The 18,423-nt window shown below is 41.3% G+C and overlaps 2 protein-coding genes and 1 non-coding gene across 4 annotated transcripts; 2 read left to right on the forward strand and 1 right to left on the reverse strand.

The window, feature by feature from the left end:
* The first annotated feature begins 114 nt into the window (after positions 1-114).
* rpl10 (ribosomal protein L10) lies at positions 115-4,073 on the forward strand. The gene is made up of 7 exons (XM_003216889.4): positions 115-138; positions 251-283; positions 2,138-2,196; positions 2,726-2,833; positions 2,927-3,065; positions 3,394-3,556; positions 3,847-4,073. The coding sequence occupies exons 2-7, from the start codon at positions 261-263 to the stop codon at positions 4,000-4,002; spliced, it is 648 nt and encodes a 215-aa protein (XP_003216937.1). The 5' UTR covers positions 115-138; positions 251-260; the 3' UTR covers positions 4,003-4,073.
* On the forward strand, positions 3,116-3,250 carry LOC134297246 (small nucleolar RNA SNORA70). The gene has a single exon (XR_010003975.1). It is a non-coding gene; the product is annotated as a small nucleolar RNA SNORA70 (small nucleolar RNA).
* A 2,575-nt stretch (positions 4,074-6,648) lies between the features above and the next one.
* Positions 6,649-16,634, reverse strand: LOC103277758 (deoxyribonuclease gamma-like). Of its 2 annotated transcripts, XM_062971267.1 has the most exons (6): positions 13,386-16,634; positions 11,414-11,526; positions 10,216-10,328; positions 9,694-9,851; positions 7,466-7,562; positions 6,649-7,339 (listed from the first exon to the last, which is right to left on the reverse strand). In XM_062971267.1, the coding sequence occupies exons 2-6, from the start codon at positions 11,523-11,525 to the stop codon at positions 7,265-7,267; spliced, it is 555 nt and encodes a 184-aa protein (XP_062827337.1). In that variant the 5' UTR covers position 11,526; positions 13,386-16,634; the 3' UTR covers positions 6,649-7,264. The 2 variants fall into 2 exon arrangements, with proteins under 2 accessions (XP_062827337.1, XP_016846281.2); XM_016990792.2 differs by lacking the exon at positions 13,386-16,634 and having other exon boundaries at positions 11,414-12,160.
* Between the last annotated feature and the right edge of the window lie 1,789 nt (positions 16,635-18,423).

An 18,423-nucleotide genomic window follows, 5' to 3' on the forward strand; every position in this document is an offset into this window, starting at 1 on the left:
GGTTCCCAGAATACAGTCTTGCGAGGGCCCGCCTTCCACGAGGCAAGCCCCGGCATCTATGCTCCCAGCCGTCCTAGAGCGGTCGTGGTAGATAAGCCCCGCGCAGGCGCGTCCCCGCTCTCTTTTCCGCTCGGCGAGGTGAGTACGAGGAGTGTGAGGCGGGCGCTGAGAGAGGAGTGTAGGCCTCAGGCCTGTCCTCGGTGGCGTTGGAGGCCTGCAATTGACATTCTCTGCCTTTCTCTCCTTCCAGACCCGCAGCCATGGGCCGCCGACCCGCCCGTTGGTGAGTTCCCCGCCTCCCTCTTCCCCAAACGTAGATTCGTCGTGTTTGATTGATCACCACCCACTCCTTGGCTGGGTCTGGACGTTTTGTTTTCGCCATATTCATGTGGCCCCTTGGGTCGGAGCCGGAATGCTGACTCATGGTGCATCCACACTGCACTTTGGGCCGCACCAGACAGGCCCTATAGCCCAGGATCTGTTCCCAGGTTTTCTGTTTATCCCAGATTATCTGTCAGTATATAATCCAGTTTAAAGCAGAACACTTGGGATCAGATCCTGGGATATAGGGCCCTTTGACACCACTTTTGTTGTGTCTGCTCTGGATCCAATGCTGTGGAATGCTGGGATTTGTCGTTTCTCAAAGCCTTCTCTGCCCAAGAAGACTGGGGCCTCACCAAACTGCACATCCCACAGCATTGAGTCATGGCAGTCAAAGCATTGGTACATACTTACATGGTTTTCTTAACGTTGAAATGTATAGGTTTTTAGATACTTGCCTGCCAGTTTGTGCCCTCATTGGAAAGCTTGGCATAAGAATCTATGCTGGGATAGGTTATGAGGAGACACTCGGTCCTCCGCATTCGCAAATTTAGACACATCCATGGCCTGAAAACACTCAAAATTCTGAAAAGAAATTTTTAATTTAATAGTAATAATAATAATTTTATTTCTTGCCCGCCACTCCTCACGGCTCGGGGTGGGTTACAAAACAATTAAAATACATAAACACAGCAAAAACACTACAAATTCACACATTAAAATGTACATAGACGTTACATATCAAAATGTATCTCTGTGAAATACATATTAAAATAGGCAAAACAGATTAAACAAAGGACATGCATTGTAATTTATGTTTATGTTTAAAGACTGTCTCGGTAGGTCTGCTGGAAGAGGCAGGTCTTCACTTGTGTCTTAAATTCTGACAGCTGATTTAACTGTCAGAGTTCTACCGGCGACTGATGAAAAGGTCCTCTGGGTGGTAGTTGCCAGTCGGGTTCTGGATAGTTGGAGCAGACACCCCCCAGAGGACCGAATTTATATAATTTATTTGTAATATGAGTATAGTATAATATGAGTGTTATATATTATTATATTGTTAAAATTGATATAGGAGACATGGTGGAAAGATGTCTTCCTGGCCCTGCCTTCTTCATTCTGGTCCAGGATGGCAGTTAGACCTTAGTTACTTAGTTAGATTGGTTTCGGAAAAGATGATACTGTAGGTAACCTGGACCCAAACCATGTAGGGCAGCAGTTCTCAACCTGCGGGTCCCTAGATGTTTTATTGATTGATTGATTGATTTGCAGCATTTATATTCCGCCCTTCTCACCCCGAAGGGGGCTCAGGGCAGATCACATTACACATATAGGCAAACATTCAATGCATTTTAACATTTGGCCAGAAATCTCAGCCAGTTTACTAGCTGTTAGGATTTCTGGGAGTTGAAGGCCAAAACTTTGGGGGCCCACAGGTTGAAAACCACTGACGTAGGTCTTTAAAGATCAAAATGTTTAGAGATTTGGTTGTTTTATTCAAGGAACACCATTTCATAGCACCATTGTGGTGCTACTTGAGTAAAATCAAGACCCCAGAGGATATTATTATATTTATACCGAGCTTTATCTCCCCAAAGGGCAAAGCAGTTTGACTTAAAAGCATTGGTATGCAATTTAAAATATACAAATATTAAAACAGAATTAAACACAAACAGCCCTGAAAAATCACAGTTAAAATCCATCGAAAACATTCATAGTTAAAAACCACAGACCCCATGACTAGATCTAATTTATTCAGTGATGATCGTGGCAGTTTTTCTAAATGTTCTACCTTACACTGTGTCTTCTTGTCTAGCTATCGGTACTGCAAGAATAAGCCTTATCCCAAGTCCCGCTTCTGCAGAGGTGTTCCTGGTAAGTAGAGTAGTGACCCAAACTTATAAAATTTTATGTGTGGCAGGGGCATAAGATGAATTATAAATAAGAGTTTTCTGATTCTAGAAAGCAGTACAAGTTTTAATTTGAGATTTCTTGTTGAGACGCAATGTCAAAGTGGTGCAGGCTGAGTATTCCTTATTGGGAATTCTCAAATCCAAAATGCTTCCAAAATTGTCCACATGGATTGCTGAGATAGTGACAGCTTTGCTTTTCTGGTTGGATAGACACAAACTTTCTCATACACAGTATTAAAATATTATTTATAACCTCTTCTGGATGAATGTATGAGTAAATATGAAGTATATATTAATTGCATGTTTAGACTTTAATCCCATCTCCAAGATATTTGGAACACTTTTGGTCCCAAGCATTTTGGATAATGGATACTCAGCCTGTATTAATTTGGCCAGTAGCTTCCCTACCTTTGAATGTCAAAGGCTTTAGCTTTAGATGTTTGTCTGTACAACTCTGTCCAAGTAGCTGATGTAATTACATTTTCCTGCAGACCCCAAAATCAGGATTTTTGACTTGGGCAGGAAGAAGGCGAAGGTTGATGAGTTCCCTCTCTGTGGGCACATGGTGTCCGATGAGTATGAACAATTGTCATCAGAAGGTAAGGAGTGCTGAGATGTCATATAGTGTGTTGTGGGCAGTAATGTTGCAGTCTGTCTCCTACCTGCCTCACTTTCTCACTCTGTCCTCACAGCTTTGGAGGCTGCCCGGATCTGTGCCAACAAATACATGGTGAAGAGCTGTGGCAAGGATGGCTTCCACATCAGAGTGCGCCTCCATCCCTTCCATGTCATCCGCATCAACAAAATGTTGTCCTGTGCTGGAGCTGATAGGTAAGAAATGGGTTAGAGACTTGGCTCTGGTTGTAGCTAACATTGAGACTCTGCAGTCAATTAAGCCGACCAGCCCCTGTTGCTATCAGTGGATGGTGTGCAATGACTGCACACAGCAAACTCCCTTGGTTGTGTACGTGCTCCGTTCCTTGTACAGAGTACCTTAAGGGACCTTGGGAACACCTTTGACTCTGGGTGAAGTAGTACCTTTGGTGATGGACTCTCTCTGCTTACATTTTCACCAAGAGAGTTTAGCTGGTGCCATGACAGCATTGTTCATACCTTGGAAGTCATAGACTAAGATATTATGCTGTGGATTCTGTTGTAGGCTCCAAACGGGGATGCGTGGAGCCTTTGGCAAGCCTCAGGGGACCGTAGCTCGTGTTCACATTGGCCAGGTCATCATGTCCATCCGTACCAAGGTGCAGAACAAGGAACATGTTATTGAAGCCCTGCGCAGGGCCAAGTTCAAGTTTCCTGGACGTCAGAAGGTAATGTGTGACAACCAGTCTTTTTTCCCAGTACATCAGCCTCCAAAACACTTAATTGAAACCATCTTGTTGCTTTGTTGTTATAATGAATTCATCATGGACCCAAGGTTTTTAATCTCATTACTGACTTGCTTTGTAGGCTAGTAGGGAAGACTGGATTATGGGAGCACTTGTGCAGTTGCTGAAATGTAGTAGTAAATGCCAGTAGTGATGCTTGTGTTAAGTCACATGCAAGAGAAATTTGGGAATTGTGACTCAATTGTTTGATAACTCTTTGTGTTGTTCCACAGATCCACATTTCCAAGAAATGGGGCTTCACCAAATTCAATGCTGATGAGTTTGAGGAAATGGTGGCTGAAAAACGTCTCATCCCTGATGGTTGTGGAGTGAAATACATCCCCAGCAGGGGCCCTTTGGACAAGTGGCGTGCCTTACATGCAGCATGAGGGCCTGTCAATAAGATGCCCCATTGATTTATTCTTGAAAGAAAATTCATAAGAATAAAGAGTGTTCTCTAGTTCCTGTGTTGTTAAATGTTTTGGCCAACTGGTGGGAAGTGTTTCTCTATTGCAGGGGTCCCCAAACTAAGGCCTGGAGGCTGGATACTGCCCTCCAGGCTCATTTACCCAGCCCCTGCCCTAAACCTTAGACTTAAGACATGATAAAAACCATCCTCATTAACTTGTTTCTCTCATCAGCCAAAAGCAGGCCCACACTTTTCATTGAAATACTGGTAAATTTATATTGGTGAATATGGTTCTTCATTTTGAATATTGTATTGATTTATTTTTTGCACTACAACTGAGATGTGTGCAGTGTGCATAGGAATTGGTTAATGTATTTTTGAAATTATAGTCTGACCACCCCAACAGTCTGAGGGACCATGAACCAGCCCTCTGCTTAGGTTTGTTGCAAAGTTGATATTTGTTCCAACACCTTATGGATATGATGGCTGACTTTAAAGTGCCCTTTAATCTTTCCCCAACCTCAGAGCCACAAGTGCTGTTGGGTTGCAATACCCATTTTCCTCAATTTGTATGGCGGATCATCAAAAGTGATGAGAGCTGTTCAATAACATCTGGGGAGCCAAACCGAGTAAAAACTAAAAAGCAGTGACCAATATGTAAAGAAATAGTTTGCCTTCTGTATACATGGATTCTCCATCCATGGATTCAACGGCCCTTGGAAGGCAACCATAAGGCTGATGTGGCCCTCTATGAAAATGAGTTTGACACCCCTAATTTACATCAAATGTATCTTAGACTCGGGCTTTCCTACTTAATTTTCTGGTGTGGGGATCGGGTATATGCTTGCACATGTAACAGTTTTGAGAGCTTTGATATCACTTCATGGATAATTAAAGAATCGTGATGCTTCATTAGAAAATGAAAATGTACACTACCAAAATCTTATTTTTGTTTCAAAACATGCCAATCATCATCAACAACAAAATCTTCAAAATTTGGCAAAAAGATATATTTGAGCTGGGAAAAAACCATGAGTAAAAATGAAGATGCTTAATGATGATAAAACAAGAGGCGGCTTGTCTCTTCCAAATTTACAACTACTTTCATGCATGCTGTTTTGACTGGATTAAAGAATGGGTGACCCTGGAAGATAATGAACTATTAGATTTAGAAGGCATAAATCTCCCATTTGGATGGCATGCATATTTGGATATACAAAAGGCCAAACCAACAGGGATATTTAATTATCCTTACACACGAAGACCAATTCTAAACACCTGGAACAGATACAAAAAAAGAATTTACACAAGGACATCAGAGTGGATGTCCCCACATGAGGCATACTACAAAAGGGAGAACATCTTACAAGGGAAATGGTTAACTTACAGGGAACTGGTCCAGACCAACTTAGAAAATTCAGAAATGAAACCCCTAGAAGAACTGAACCAAATGGGCCTTAAATGCAATTGGCTTCTATATAGACAACTGTGAGTAATTTAAAGAACAACTTAGAACCTCAGGCTTCTAGACTGCAAAAACATGGTTTGTTGTGGCGATGTTCCAGAAACCAAAAGGACTTCCTATATATACAAAAATCTGATTTGGCACACAGAAGAGGAAGTAGTAAAGGACTCAATGGTTAGATGGGCTCAAAACATTGGCCAAGAGATAAAAATGGCCCAATGGGAAAAAACATGGAAGAGAAGACTGAAGTACATGGCATGTCAAAACCTAAAAGAAAACATCTATAAAATGCACTTGCGATGGTATCTCCCTCCAGAGAGATTAGCGAAGATGTACAATTGCACCGACAAATGTTGGAAATGTGGGAAAGAAAAAGGCACATTTTATCACCTGTGGCGGTCATGCAACAAAGTAAACAACTACTGGAAACAGATTCATGTACATCTAGAAAATATATTAATACAAATTTTAAAATGTACCTTTTGAACATGCCCGAAGTAGAACTGGAAAGGACATTCGGAAGAATTTTGTTTTACGTGACAGTGGCAGCTTGAATAATATATGCTAGATATTGGAAAACCTCAGAGGTACCTCCCTTAGCAGAATCGGAACAATACATTACAGACTTCCTGATAATGGATAAAATAACTGTACACTTAAGAGGAGAACCTTTAGATACCTTTGTTAATGAATGGCAACCAATGATCCAATATCTCAATGTAAAATTAACTTTAAAATGTACATAGAGGAAGCTAAAAGACTGAAGGCAAGGAGGAAACGGATATTAAGTTGGAGCCTATAATATCTTTATATGTACTATTCAAACAGAAGACTGTGACCCCTTATTGAAAATATATTATCTGAGAAATAATTATGAAAGACTAATAGATGAAAAGTACTGCACTGTATGCAACAAACACTCGCAAATGTATGTATAGTTGAATGAATTTTTCCTTACATTTTCTTTTCCTATATATATATATATATATATATATATATATATATATATATATATGAAAAGAAAATGAAAATGTAAGGAAAAATGGGAGTGTAAAAACTTCTGAGAAATTAACACTTTTAATCCATTAGTTTGAAAAGGAAGAAAAATACCTGAGCCTTGGAATAATTTTATTTATTTATTATTTATTTACAGTATTTATATTCCGCCCTTCTCACCCTGAAGGGGACTCAGGGCGGATCACATTATACACACATAGGGCAAGCATTCAATGCCCATAAACACATCAAACAGAGACAGACGCAGAGGCAATTTAACCTCCTGAAGGGATGTTCGATTCTGGCCACGGGGGGAGCAGCTGCTTCATCATCCACTCTGATGGCACTTCCTCATTCCAAGTCGTAAATTAGTTAAACTTGCCTCCCCACTTTTATAAGTGGTACCTTATTTCCTACTTGATAGATGCAACTATGTTTCGGGTTGCTAGGTCAGCAACGAGCAGGGGCTATTTTTTTTTTTAATTAGCAGGTGCTCACCCTGCCACGGGCTGGCCTTGAACTCATGACCTCATGGTCAGAGTGATTTATTGCAGCAGGCTGCTCAACAGCCTGTGCCACAGCCCGGCCCCTTTTGTATGGTGGTTAGATTTTGTATGGTGGTTAGATTTGGACTGTTCTATGTTTAGGGGGCAAGCAAGCTATCTGTCCCAATGTGGTTCACTCTCCATGATATTTGCAAAAACAGGGATAACCCTGGGCAATACCCCCAGTTCCTTTGTTTTGCCTTTGAGGTCTAAGGAACAGGAGAGAAGCTGAAGATTCAGAGCTCTCGCTGGGCTTTAGGGGCAAGCCGCAGGTTCACCTCCACAGGATAATGGTCACTGATTCCTAGGGCCTGTAGAAAGGAGATAGTTGAGGATCATTTAGGTCTCTTCCCATCATATTCAACATAACAATTTGTGCAGCATCCATTGCATGTTTCTTTGTATTTACTTTCAAGGGAGCCCATAACTTCACCTACCTCTTCTTCGGATAGGCCAAGTGCTTGCGTAAAATTGAAAGCCTTTGCTGATCTGGGCACAACAGCACCAAGCAGCTCTTCTCCATGGACTATGATCCTAGCAAGAAAAAAACAACGTCAGGAGGGAAATGCGTTGCTCTACCTTTAACAATGAGTGTGTTATGAATGTGACCAATATATTATCACAGGAAGTAGAAGTCAATGGTATAGTTCAGGGGTCCCCAAACTAAGGCCCATGGGCTGGAAACGACCCTCCAAGGCAGGAGTCCTCAAACTTCTTAAGCAGAGGGCCAGTCCACAATCCTTCAGCCTGTTGAGGGGCCGAATTATCATTTGAAAAAAAAAACTGAACAAATTCCTATGCACATTGCACATGTCTTATTTATAGTGCAAAACAACAACAGCAACAACGACAACAACAACGACAGAACAATACACTATTTAAAAATAAAACCAATTTTAACCAACATAAACCTATTAGGATTTCAGTAGGAAGTGTGGGCCTGCTTCTGGCCAATGAGATGGTCAAGTTAATTAGGATTGTTGTTGTGTGCCTTCAAGTCATTTCAGACTGTGTGAGCCTAAGTCTAAAACTGGGCCCCTGGTGGTGGCGCAGTGTGTTAAAGCGCTGAGCTGCTGAACTTGCAGACCGAAAGGTCCCAGGTTCAAATCCCGGGAGCGGAATGAGCGCCCGCTGTTAGCCCCAACTACTGCCAACCTAGCAGTTCGAAAACATGCAAATGTGAGTAGATCAATAGGTACCGCTCCGGCGGGAAGGTAATGGCGCTCCATGCAGTCATGCCGGCCACATGACCTTGGAGGTGTCTACGGACAACACCTGCTCTTCAGCTTAGAAATGGAGATGAGCACCAACCCCCAGAGTCGGTCACGACTGGACTTAACATCAGGGGAAAGCCTTTACCTTTACCTAAGTCTAAAACTGAGGGCGAGGGTCAGGTAAATGACCTTGGAGCAGGGGTCCCCAAACTAAGGCCCGGGGGCCACATGCGTCCCATCAAAGTCATTTATCTCCCTCCCTCCTTCACCCGGTTCGTGCCTTCCAAAGCTTTGCTTATTTATAATGGTATTTTAATTATTATTTAATTAATTATTAATTATTAAGGGGTGCTTTGCTAGTGTTTTTGTTGAAAAAAGTGCTGAAGGGGGTTGGACTAAATAGCACAAGGGATCTCTTCCAACTCTCTTTATTGTTGTTGTTGTTGTTGTTGTTGTTATTGGCACAAAGACATATTATAACATAGCAAATGAGATCTATATGCTGGATTTCGAATCACAAAATCACAAGTCAAATGCTTCCCAAGCATTTAGGACTTTGTGATATATTATTATTATTATTATTATTATTATTATTATTATTATTATTATTATTATTATTAACAACATTGAGGCTGGGTGGCCATCTGTCAGGGGAGCTTTGTTTGTGCTTTTGGTGCACAAAGGCACAAAGGGGGGTTGGACTAAATGGCCCAAGGGGTCTCTTTCAACCCTCTTGATGATGATGATGATGATGACTATTATTATCATTGAGGCTGTATTTGTTCCCATTTGGTTTTTTTTACTTCAAAATAAGATATGTGCAGTGTGCATATTAATTTGTTCATAATTTTAAAAAAAACTATAGTCCGGCCCTCCAACGGTCTGAGAGACCGTGAACTGTCCCCCAGTTTAAAATGTTTAGGGACCTCTGATATAAACAAAACAGCAACCAAAATAACAGAACACTTGTAATACTTGCAGGAAAAAAATGTGATATGAATCATAATTGTAATTAGATAATGTCAGCTCTGTGCCAAAGTGCATAAGAATTAAAGGAGTTTCAGCAAGTATAACATAGATGTTTAGCCTTAATGCAGTACTTGGAAGGTGGATTTACAAAAATGTTTATGTGATTATATCTAACTATAGGGATATTTTGACACAAATTGAATTTTTTTTGCTGAAACACTCCACAAAAAATTTATAGATAGTAATCTTGATGTCACCTTTTCCAACGGTATCACTTAGTGCAGTTGCACCTGATGAGTGATACCACTAGCGGAAACCAGCTTATCCCAAGATGAGCAAAAGTAGTGTTCATTGTCATTTGGAGGAGCACATGTTTCCCATCTTCTTGCAGGAATGGTGATGGCAGACCTGTTTTTGTGACTGGTGAGAACACCAACTTTGGAGAAAGAGGTTAGCTGGATCTGAAGGTTTTGTTTTGATACCTGTCATAGGCACAGCAGGTCCGGTGGCTCACTGTGGTGTCCTCCGTGTCGCTGATGAGCCAGTGAAAGCCAAGGTCTTGCCGCAGGCGGATCCTGGCCCAAGCATTTGCTGGGATGTAAGCACCAGCAGCATTTAGGTCTCCCAGCACCATCACATTCTGCTCAAATGCAAGTGGGGAAAGTGATGGTGAGTATTTACCCGATTAGCATCTGGAGCCCCCAGATGACGTAGTGGACTAAGTGACTTGAAGGTTGGGTTGCTGACCTGAAAGCTGCCAGGTTCGAATCCCACCTGGGGAGAGTGTGGATGAGCTCCCTCTATCAGCTCCAGCTCCATGCGGGGACATGAGAGAAGCCTCCCACAAGGATGGTAAAAACATCAAAACATCCGGGCGTCCCCTGGGCAACGTCCTTGCAGACGGCCAATTCTCTCACTCCAGAAGCAACTCTGGTTGCTCCTGACACGGAAAAAAAAAACCCGATTAGCAGCCTCCTCCATCCCCACATCCAAAAAAATGGTACCTCAGTTTTCCACTGCTCCATCAGTTCCTTGCACATATCAAACAGCAGGTTCAGCTCATGGGCAGCTTCACGAGGACTAGTATGATGTACTATGAGCACAAAATCCAGGATGGCTTTAGTTGCACAATAGCGGTTCAGATGTAGGGAAAGAATTATATATGTATTATTTAAAGGGATAGTCATGTAATTCTGTTTTCGGTTTAAATGTACAGTCAGCCTTCTGTATGCACGAGTTCTGCATTCACAAACTCAATCAGCCCCAACTTATACTCTACAGTCCATTATTTTCATCCGTGGTTTATACTAGAACTTCCTTTTTCCCTGTTAGGGTCAAAGGTTCTAGAGCAGTGTTTCTCAAACTCTGCTCTTCCAGGTGTTTAGAAATTCAGATCCCAGAAATCCCAGCCAGCTTACCAGCTTACCAGTTTGTAGTCCTTCTGGATGAGAAAATGGCATTGAAAGTACAGTAGAGTCTCACTTATCCAACATAAACGGGCCGGCAGAATGTTGGATAAGCGAATATGTTGGATAATAAGGAGAGATTAAGAAAAAGCCTATTAAACATCAAAATAGGTTATGATTTTACAAATTAAGCACCAAAACATCATGTTATACAACAAATTTGACAGAAAAAGTAGTTCATTACACATTAATGCTATGTAGTAATTACTGTATTTACAAATTTAGCACCTAAATATCACAATGCATTGAAAACATTGACTACAAAAATGCGTTGGATAATCCAGAACGTTGGATAAGTATGTGTTGGATAAGTGAGACTCTACTGTACCAGTGGAAATGGACTGATCAAATTCCAGAAATAGTGTGTATATTTTTAATGTTAAAAGGCATATTTGGAGCAATGGTACTCTAAATCAATTTAGGAAGAAGATACAGCGAGAGAACTATTTGGTGAAATAGTAACATTAGCTAAACAAATCACTTAGATTTTATTATCTTCTGTAATTTATATTGGCTGAAAGGACAGTCTGCATTCTGTATTCTGCAACCATCCATGGCTTGAAAATATTTGAAAAAAACCCCAAAAAGCAATAGTTTGATTTGTTCATTTTATATAAGTGATTCCATTTTAATATACCACTGTTTATCATAGGACTTTAGCATATAAGGATGTTGGTATTGATAGTTTATCAGGAATCTCTGGATCCATACTTTCTCATAAAAAACTAAGCATTACCTGTAAATAAAGAGTGGAAGCGAGCCGCAAATGGCCCCCTAACAAAGGCTTCAGTGTTTCCAATCTTCTCATCCTCAAATTGGCGCCAGTCAATAATAGATACAACATCCATCCTGGCAGTTGGGGGAAAATGGGGAGAAGGAGAGACAAAAAGACACAGCATCCAAGCGGTATCATGGTTCAAAAGCTCACACTAGGAATCCTCCCTCAGGAAGTCTTAATGTTGGCAGCAAAGTGTGGAAATCCTGGAAAATCCATTAAAAACAGCTCCAGTCCATTAAAAATAGCTCCAGATCCCCATATAATCTGTAGGAGCAATATTTTTGCCTCCCCAGGGCCATTTGGGCTGAAAGGATCAAAGGGGACTGAAAAAATGTAGCAGATATTTCAGGGACAATTACTTTAAAAATTTGCTTTGGGTGACTCTCTCATTTTATTTATTTATTTATTTATTTATTTATTTATTTATTTATTTATTTATTTATTTATTTATGGTACTTCTACCCTGCCTTTCTCAACCTTGGAGGGGATTCAAGGTGGCTTTACACATTGGTAGCTATTTGATGCCTTTAAAAACAGAGTATAAAAATAAGCATTTAAAATGGAATGATAAAAACAATTAACAACACTAAAAACATTACACAATACCATCACAATGAATCACATGATTCACAACCACAATCTTATGGCAACCCCATCAATTTCATAGTGTTTTTTTTTTTGGACAATAAATACTCAAAGATGGTTTTGCCATCTTTTGAAATAAAGCCTATAGCAACTGGTTCTTATTAGTGGTCTCCCATCCAAGTACTAACTTAAAGATCAGATCTTAAATTTACCTTGATCCAATCTATGAGAAAGTGAATTTGGACCTGGGCACTATGGGCCTACTGCAGGCACAATGTAGCTTTGTTAGTTGATGTTTTTATGCCTCTTTTATTCCAAGCATATCTCAGTCTTTTTATCCTCACAATAACCCTATAAGGCAGTGATTGATCCAAGGCCACTCTGATGAGTAAGGATGTGGACTTTAAGTCTTCTTACCACAAGTCCTAATAGAATACCACTACACTCCCATCACAAGTCATATGATTCTAATTTCCATGGAAAGGGATTTATTTATTATAATGATAATCATATCAGTGTAAGACCCACTCAATAGTTTCAGTAATTCATTCCAAACATAACTACAGGCAGTTCCTGAGTTATAAACATCCGACTTACAAAGAACTCCCTCAGAAGGGGAATTTACTCCTGAAAGTTATCATGGGGAAAGGGGGTCTCCTCTGAAGCTTTCCCACCAATTCTTGTTTTCACAACAAGCCAATTTCCCCCCCCCCCCCCAAAATCCAATTATCACAGGGACAGAAAGTGAGGTGAAATCTTCTGAACAGGGGCGCACATAGCAAAACAAACACCACAGAGATGTTAACCTTCCCTACGTTATCCAAAGCTTATTTATGGCCAAAGTTACACTTTAAAATGTACCTTTTCTGGTGTACATACAAATTCAACTTAAGAACAAACTTGCAGAACCTATCTTGTTCGTAACTTGGGGAGTGTCTGTATATGATTCTAGTGAGAGACAGGACTCAGTTTCTCTATACGTTGTGTTGTGGGAAAGTATGGTGTCGGAGATGAAAGAGATGACATTATGACATCCAGGTTCAAATCATAGCTCGACTTTGACTAAACTTAGGAAGTCACTTTCTTGGAGTGAGATCTGTCTAGCACACTTGAACGCGGTAAGTTCAAAAATCTGGAAGAAATCAGTGACCTATATTAACATGTATACATTATAGTGGAAATCTGAGCAAGTACTATGGAATGGGTGGTTAAAATATCATTCTGAGGCTAGCTGGAGCTCCTGCATTGAGGGGAGTAGGGGCAGGACTGGATTTGGTAACCTATGGTTTGCTTTCTAGTTCTCTCATTATATAATGCATTTTGTTATGAAGTTTTAGGACATTACCGATACACAAAGACGTTCTGTTCCTTGTAGCTGCCTCGACCAAGTCTCTTGCTCTCCAGGCGGCTATAGTGATGAGAACGATCATACCTGCATACAAGAAAAAGCCCATCATGCCACTTATATGCCCTCCCAGAATAATTGGGAATTGTGTTTGATTTCCTTTCTCCCTGCTCTAAAATGATTTACCAGTCAGGCCCCTTAGGATGTATGAGACATTAAAATACTAAGATACTAATTGTACCTGCCTCCTGTCGGCTCCTATTTCAATGCTATGCTGAATCCATAGGAGTCTTATGGCACTGGATCTATTTAATACAGTAGAGTCTCACTTATCCAACACTCACTTATCCAACATTCTGGATTATCCAACGCATTTTTGTAATCAATGTTTTCAATATATCGTGATATTTTGGTGCTAAATTTGTAAAAACAGTAATTACAACATAACATTACTGCGTATTGAACTACTTTTTCTGTCAAATTTGTTGTATAACATGATGTTTTGGTGATTAATTTGTAAAATCATAACCTATTTCGATGTTTAATAGGCTTTTTCTTAATCTCTCCTTATTATCCAACATATTCACTTATCCAACGTTCTGCCGGCCCGTTTATGTTGGATAAGTGAAACTCTACTGTAATAGGATTCAGCACCCCAGATAGCTCTTTTGAAACTTGGATTAAAGCTTGTATACACTTGTAGAAGATGACTGCAAAGTTGGCTCATTGTTTTTGCTGCCTGAATCATGACAATGAGCAGATGCCTCCCTCCCTGCCAAAGCAGGCCGAATTGTTTTTGAACCTGTGACATAAAATTCCCCTAGTGATTCTCCTTAGAAGTACAAGTACAATCATAAATATCCAACAAGGATTTGCTTTCATTATTCACAAATTTGTCTGTCAAACACAGCAAACTCACTTGGCTCCATTTTAGGAATGGGGGTTATAAAAAAACAGAATGGACTGTAGTGGCAAGTGCTGTGTTTGTGGATGTGTGGATATTTGTGCATGCCAGGCTCTGGCACAGCTGGTTAATAGCCTGCTGCAATAAATCACTACTGACCGAGGGGTCATGAGATCGAAGCCCTGATTGGATTGAGCTCCCGACCATTTAATAGCCTAGCTCACTGTTGACCTAAGCAGCTCAAAAAACAGTTGCATCTGTCAAGTAGAAAATTTAGGTACTGCTTTATGTGGGGAGGCTAATTAACTAATTTACGACACCATAAAAACTTCCAGCAGCATGTGGAAGGGAATGAGGAAGTACTCCATCAAAGGACTTGGTGTCACAAGTGGACGATGAAGCGGCACCTCCCCCTGTGGTCGGAATTGAGCATACTGGAAAATGTTAAATTGCCTCTGTGCCTGTCTATATGTTGTATATATAGCTACGGACAATGCGTTTGCTGTTGCCCGTTTTTGGTCTAAAACTATTTAGTTGCTTGTGATTTCCTTTTTTTTCATCATTTTAAAATGTATTTGTTATGCAATGCTTTTGACACAAAATAAATAAATATATGTTGTATGTCTAATGGCATTGAATGTTTGGCATGTATATGTACATCGTGATCTATTCTGAGTCCCCTTCGGGGTGAGAAGGGCGGAATATAAATACTGTAAGTAAGTAAGTAAGTAAGTAAGTAAGTAAATAAATACCTCATTGCCATAAAAACTCACTATGACTGTCAACAAGATAGCACAACCTTCCCTTAACTATGGCCTTCTGGATATTCTGCTCTGTAACCTCTGTTAGTGGTAATACATTATAGCAATTAGAATCCAAAATATCTGCTGGGCACTGGATTAAGGAAAGTTTTAACAGGCATAATCAGGGATTAGAAGCCTATTTCAGTCTTTTTCTTGGCCTGAGATTTCCAAAGTGCTGCTTAAAATAGTACTTGGTTTTTTTATATATCACTTGATCTGATGTAGATGGGAGCTATGATGTAGATGGCAGAATTATCACCTGTTCAGCTCCCTCAGCAGCATCTGAATAGCTATACCTCTGGAGTCACGCACTTCTTGAATGGCAGTGATATCACACCGAGAAAGGATCTGGGAGAGGAAGAATAGTAAGCAGGTAAAAGTTGGAGAGAGACACCTTTTTAATGAATGAGTCTCTTTCCTGTTGGGACACTCCGGCTACTGATCATCCCCTCCAAAACCAGGCTGCTTCAAATCTCAAAAGAAAGTGTGGATAGTGATGAACTTGAGAGATATTTTTTGAAACTTTCTCAAAGTACAGTCTTCTGCATCCACAGATTTTGTATTCGTGGATTTAACCATCAAGAGCTTTAAAAGATTCCTTTCCTCCCACCCAAAAACAAAAAGTAAAGCCAGATTTCAACATTTTATATAAGGGATGCCATATGACTATGTTTGTTGTGTTCATATTCCCTGGGTAACTTTGGCTGCCCCTTGTCTTTGGGTGCTGAAACCCTACTTCTAAATGCTCAATTGATGTTCTAAGTTACTTCAGTGATAGCAATTTGATGACTGGAAGAGGAGGGAGAGAGGAAAGAAAGAAGAAAGGGAAGGGAAGGGAAGGAAGGAGAAAGATAGAAAGGGAAGGAAAGAATGAAGGACAAAAGGGTGGAAGGGAAGGAAGGAGGGAAGGAAGGAAGGAAAGAGAAAGGAAGGAAGGATAGGACGTTGAGAAAGAGGAGGGCCTGAGAAAAGACTCCCAGGCCTGGGTTTGCCTATACCTGCCTTACAGTATGTGTTCGAAAAGTAACACGTGATTTCAGTTTCGTTACTATTTTTAAGGAAATGGGATTGACTTGAAGCATTTCAAAATGTCTTAGTTTATAGTGCCTAATGATGCTCTTCAAAAAGTAGTCATAAATAGTCATAAGTAATTTTCCCTTCCATAGCTTTGTTCCTATGTATTGCGTTACTTGCAACTTGTCACTGCCAAATTTTGGGATACTTTGAGGAAGGAGCCCCGGTGGCAAAGTGCGTTAAAGCACTGAGCTGGAGATCGAAAGGTCCCAGGTTCAATCCCCGGGAGCAGCGTGAGCGGCCGCTGTTAGCTCCAGCTCCTGCCAACCTAGCAGTTCGAAAACATGTCAATGTGAGTAGATCAATAGGTACCGCTCCGGCGGGAAGGTAACAGCACTCCATGCAGTCATGCCGGCCACATGACCTTGGAGGTGTCTACGGACAACGCCGGCATAGAAATGGAGATGAGCATCAACCCCCAGAGTCAGACATGACTGGACTTAACGTCAGGGGAAAACCTTTACCTTTACCTTTGAGGAGGGGAATGCTGAAACTCTAGCCACTATACCAGATTTCTCTCTCCACATAACATAATTTCCAATGAATGTTGACAGCTAGTACTCATCCTAGAAGAATCAGAACATCTCATTCTGTAGCACCTACACTGTAGGAGCCCCTGATGGTGCAGTGGGTTAAAGCCTTGTACCAGCAGGACTGGTGACTTGAAGGTTGGGTTGCTGACTTGAAGATTGCCGGTTCAAATCCAACCTGGGGAGAGAACGGACGAGCTCCCTCTATCAGCTCCAGCTCCATGCGGGGACATGAGAGAAGCCTCCTACAAGGATGGTAAAGACATCAAAAACATCCAGGTGTCCCCTGGGTAACGTCTTTGCAGACGGCCAATTCTTTCACACCAGAAATGACTTGTAGTTTCTCAAGTCGCTTACACGGGGAAAAAAAAATACACTGTAGAATTAATGCACTGCTCTGATCCAATGCTATGGAATAATGGGAACTGTAGTTTTACAAAGTCTTTAGTCTTCTCTGCCAAAGAGTGGTGCCTTACCAAACTACAAATCCCAAGATTTCATAGCACTAAGCCATAGCAGTTCAAGTGGTGTTAAACTGCATTCATTCCACAGTTGCATATAGACTCACCTGGACAAGAGCTCCCATGACCTTTTGGTTGGCTGCCTTGGCTCTTCCAAAACTACGTATGTTGAAAGCACAGATTTTGAAGGCTGCGGCCACAAGATGCACACCCAGCAAGGTGAGCAGAAAGGTGAACAGGCGTGCCATGGCACTGGCCCATCCTGTGATTCCTGGATGAAGGTATGTGTCCGACTGGACAAGAGGAGCCTGTGGGTCCAGAGGACTCTGTTGCTGTGTCAGCAACCAGGCAAGGGAACATAGGGCCTTTTGTCCTGCCTGCGGAGTGTGTCATCTGACAATCAAACAGAAAAACAAATGGGATTCCTGCAGAAGGGTCACTGACGCAGGGAGAATGGAACCCTGCTTTTCTCCTCTTTGCTCTGTGTTTATTTCACTGTCTTGAACCATCAAGCAATCAGAAGGAGCCCAGTGTGCTAGACGTATAATGAAAACATGCAAGTCCATTCACCTTTATGAATTTCTGACTTTATTGACCTTTTCAAATTTGCTGTTGAGTTCACTGAACAACAAGAGCATATCACAGATGAGGCTAGAGTAAGAAAGAGAGAGTGTATGTGTTATTGTGTCTGTGTGGGTGGGATGCATCTATCCTGTAGAATTAATTCAGTTTGATCCCACTTTAACTGCCATGGTTCAACACTATGGAAGCTGTTGTTTGACAAGCCTTCTCTGTCAAAGAGTGCTGATGCCCTGCCAAGTAAAGGTAAAGGTTTCCCCTGACGTTAAGTCCAGTCATGTCTGACTCTAGGGGTTGGTGCTCATCTCCATTTCTAAGCCGAAGAGGCAGCGTTGTCCGTAGACACCTCCAAGGTCATGTGGCCAGCATGACTGCATGGAGTGCTGTTACCTTCCCGCCAGAGCAGTACCTATTGATCTACTCACATTTGCGTGTTTTCAAACTGCTAGGTTGGCAGGAGCTGGAGCTAACAGCGGGTGCTCAAGCCGCTCCCGGGATTTGAACCTGGGACCTTTCAGTCTGCAAGTTCAGCAGCTCAGCACTTTAATGCACTTCGCCACCGGAGCTCCTATCACATTAATTCTACTCTGTAGATGCACACTGGGTGACCTTGGGAGAATCATGCTCTCTCGGCCTCAGAGGAAACCCCTGTGAAAGGTTTGCCATGACTTGGAAACAACTTGAAGT

This window comes from Anolis carolinensis, chromosome 2, assembly GCF_035594765.1.
Source record: "Anolis carolinensis isolate JA03-04 chromosome 2, rAnoCar3.1.pri, whole genome shotgun sequence".
Taxonomy (NCBI): domain Eukaryota; kingdom Metazoa; phylum Chordata; class Lepidosauria; order Squamata; family Dactyloidae; genus Anolis; species Anolis carolinensis.

What these genes read in the sequence shown, in the direction of transcription:
- LOC103277758 (XM_016990792.2), bottom strand. Translation starts at nt 11,576, where the DNA reads ATGCTGTGTCTTTTTGTCTCTCCTTCTCCCCATTTTCCCCCAACTGCC. An exon ending in TGGAGCAGTGGAAAACTGAG is followed by an intron (nt 9,852 to 10,215) that starts GTACCATTTTTT and finishes GCATTTGAGCAG; the next exon opens with AATGTGATGGTGCTGGGAGA. An exon ending in TTGGCCTATCCGAAGAAGAG is followed by an intron (nt 7,340 to 7,465) that starts GTAGGTGAAGTT and finishes TCCTTTCTACAG; the next exon opens with GCCCTAGGAATCAGTGACCA.
- rpl10 (XM_003216889.4), top strand. Translation starts at nt 261, where the DNA reads ATGGGCCGCCGACCCGCCCGTTG. An exon ending in CTTCTGCAGAGGTGTTCCTG is followed by an intron (nt 2,197 to 2,725) that starts GTAAGTAGAGTA and finishes ATTTTCCTGCAG; the next exon opens with ACCCCAAAATCAGGATTTTT. An exon ending in TCCTGTGCTGGAGCTGATAG is followed by an intron (nt 3,066 to 3,393) that starts GTAAGAAATGGG and finishes ATTCTGTTGTAG; the next exon opens with GCTCCAAACGGGGATGCGTG.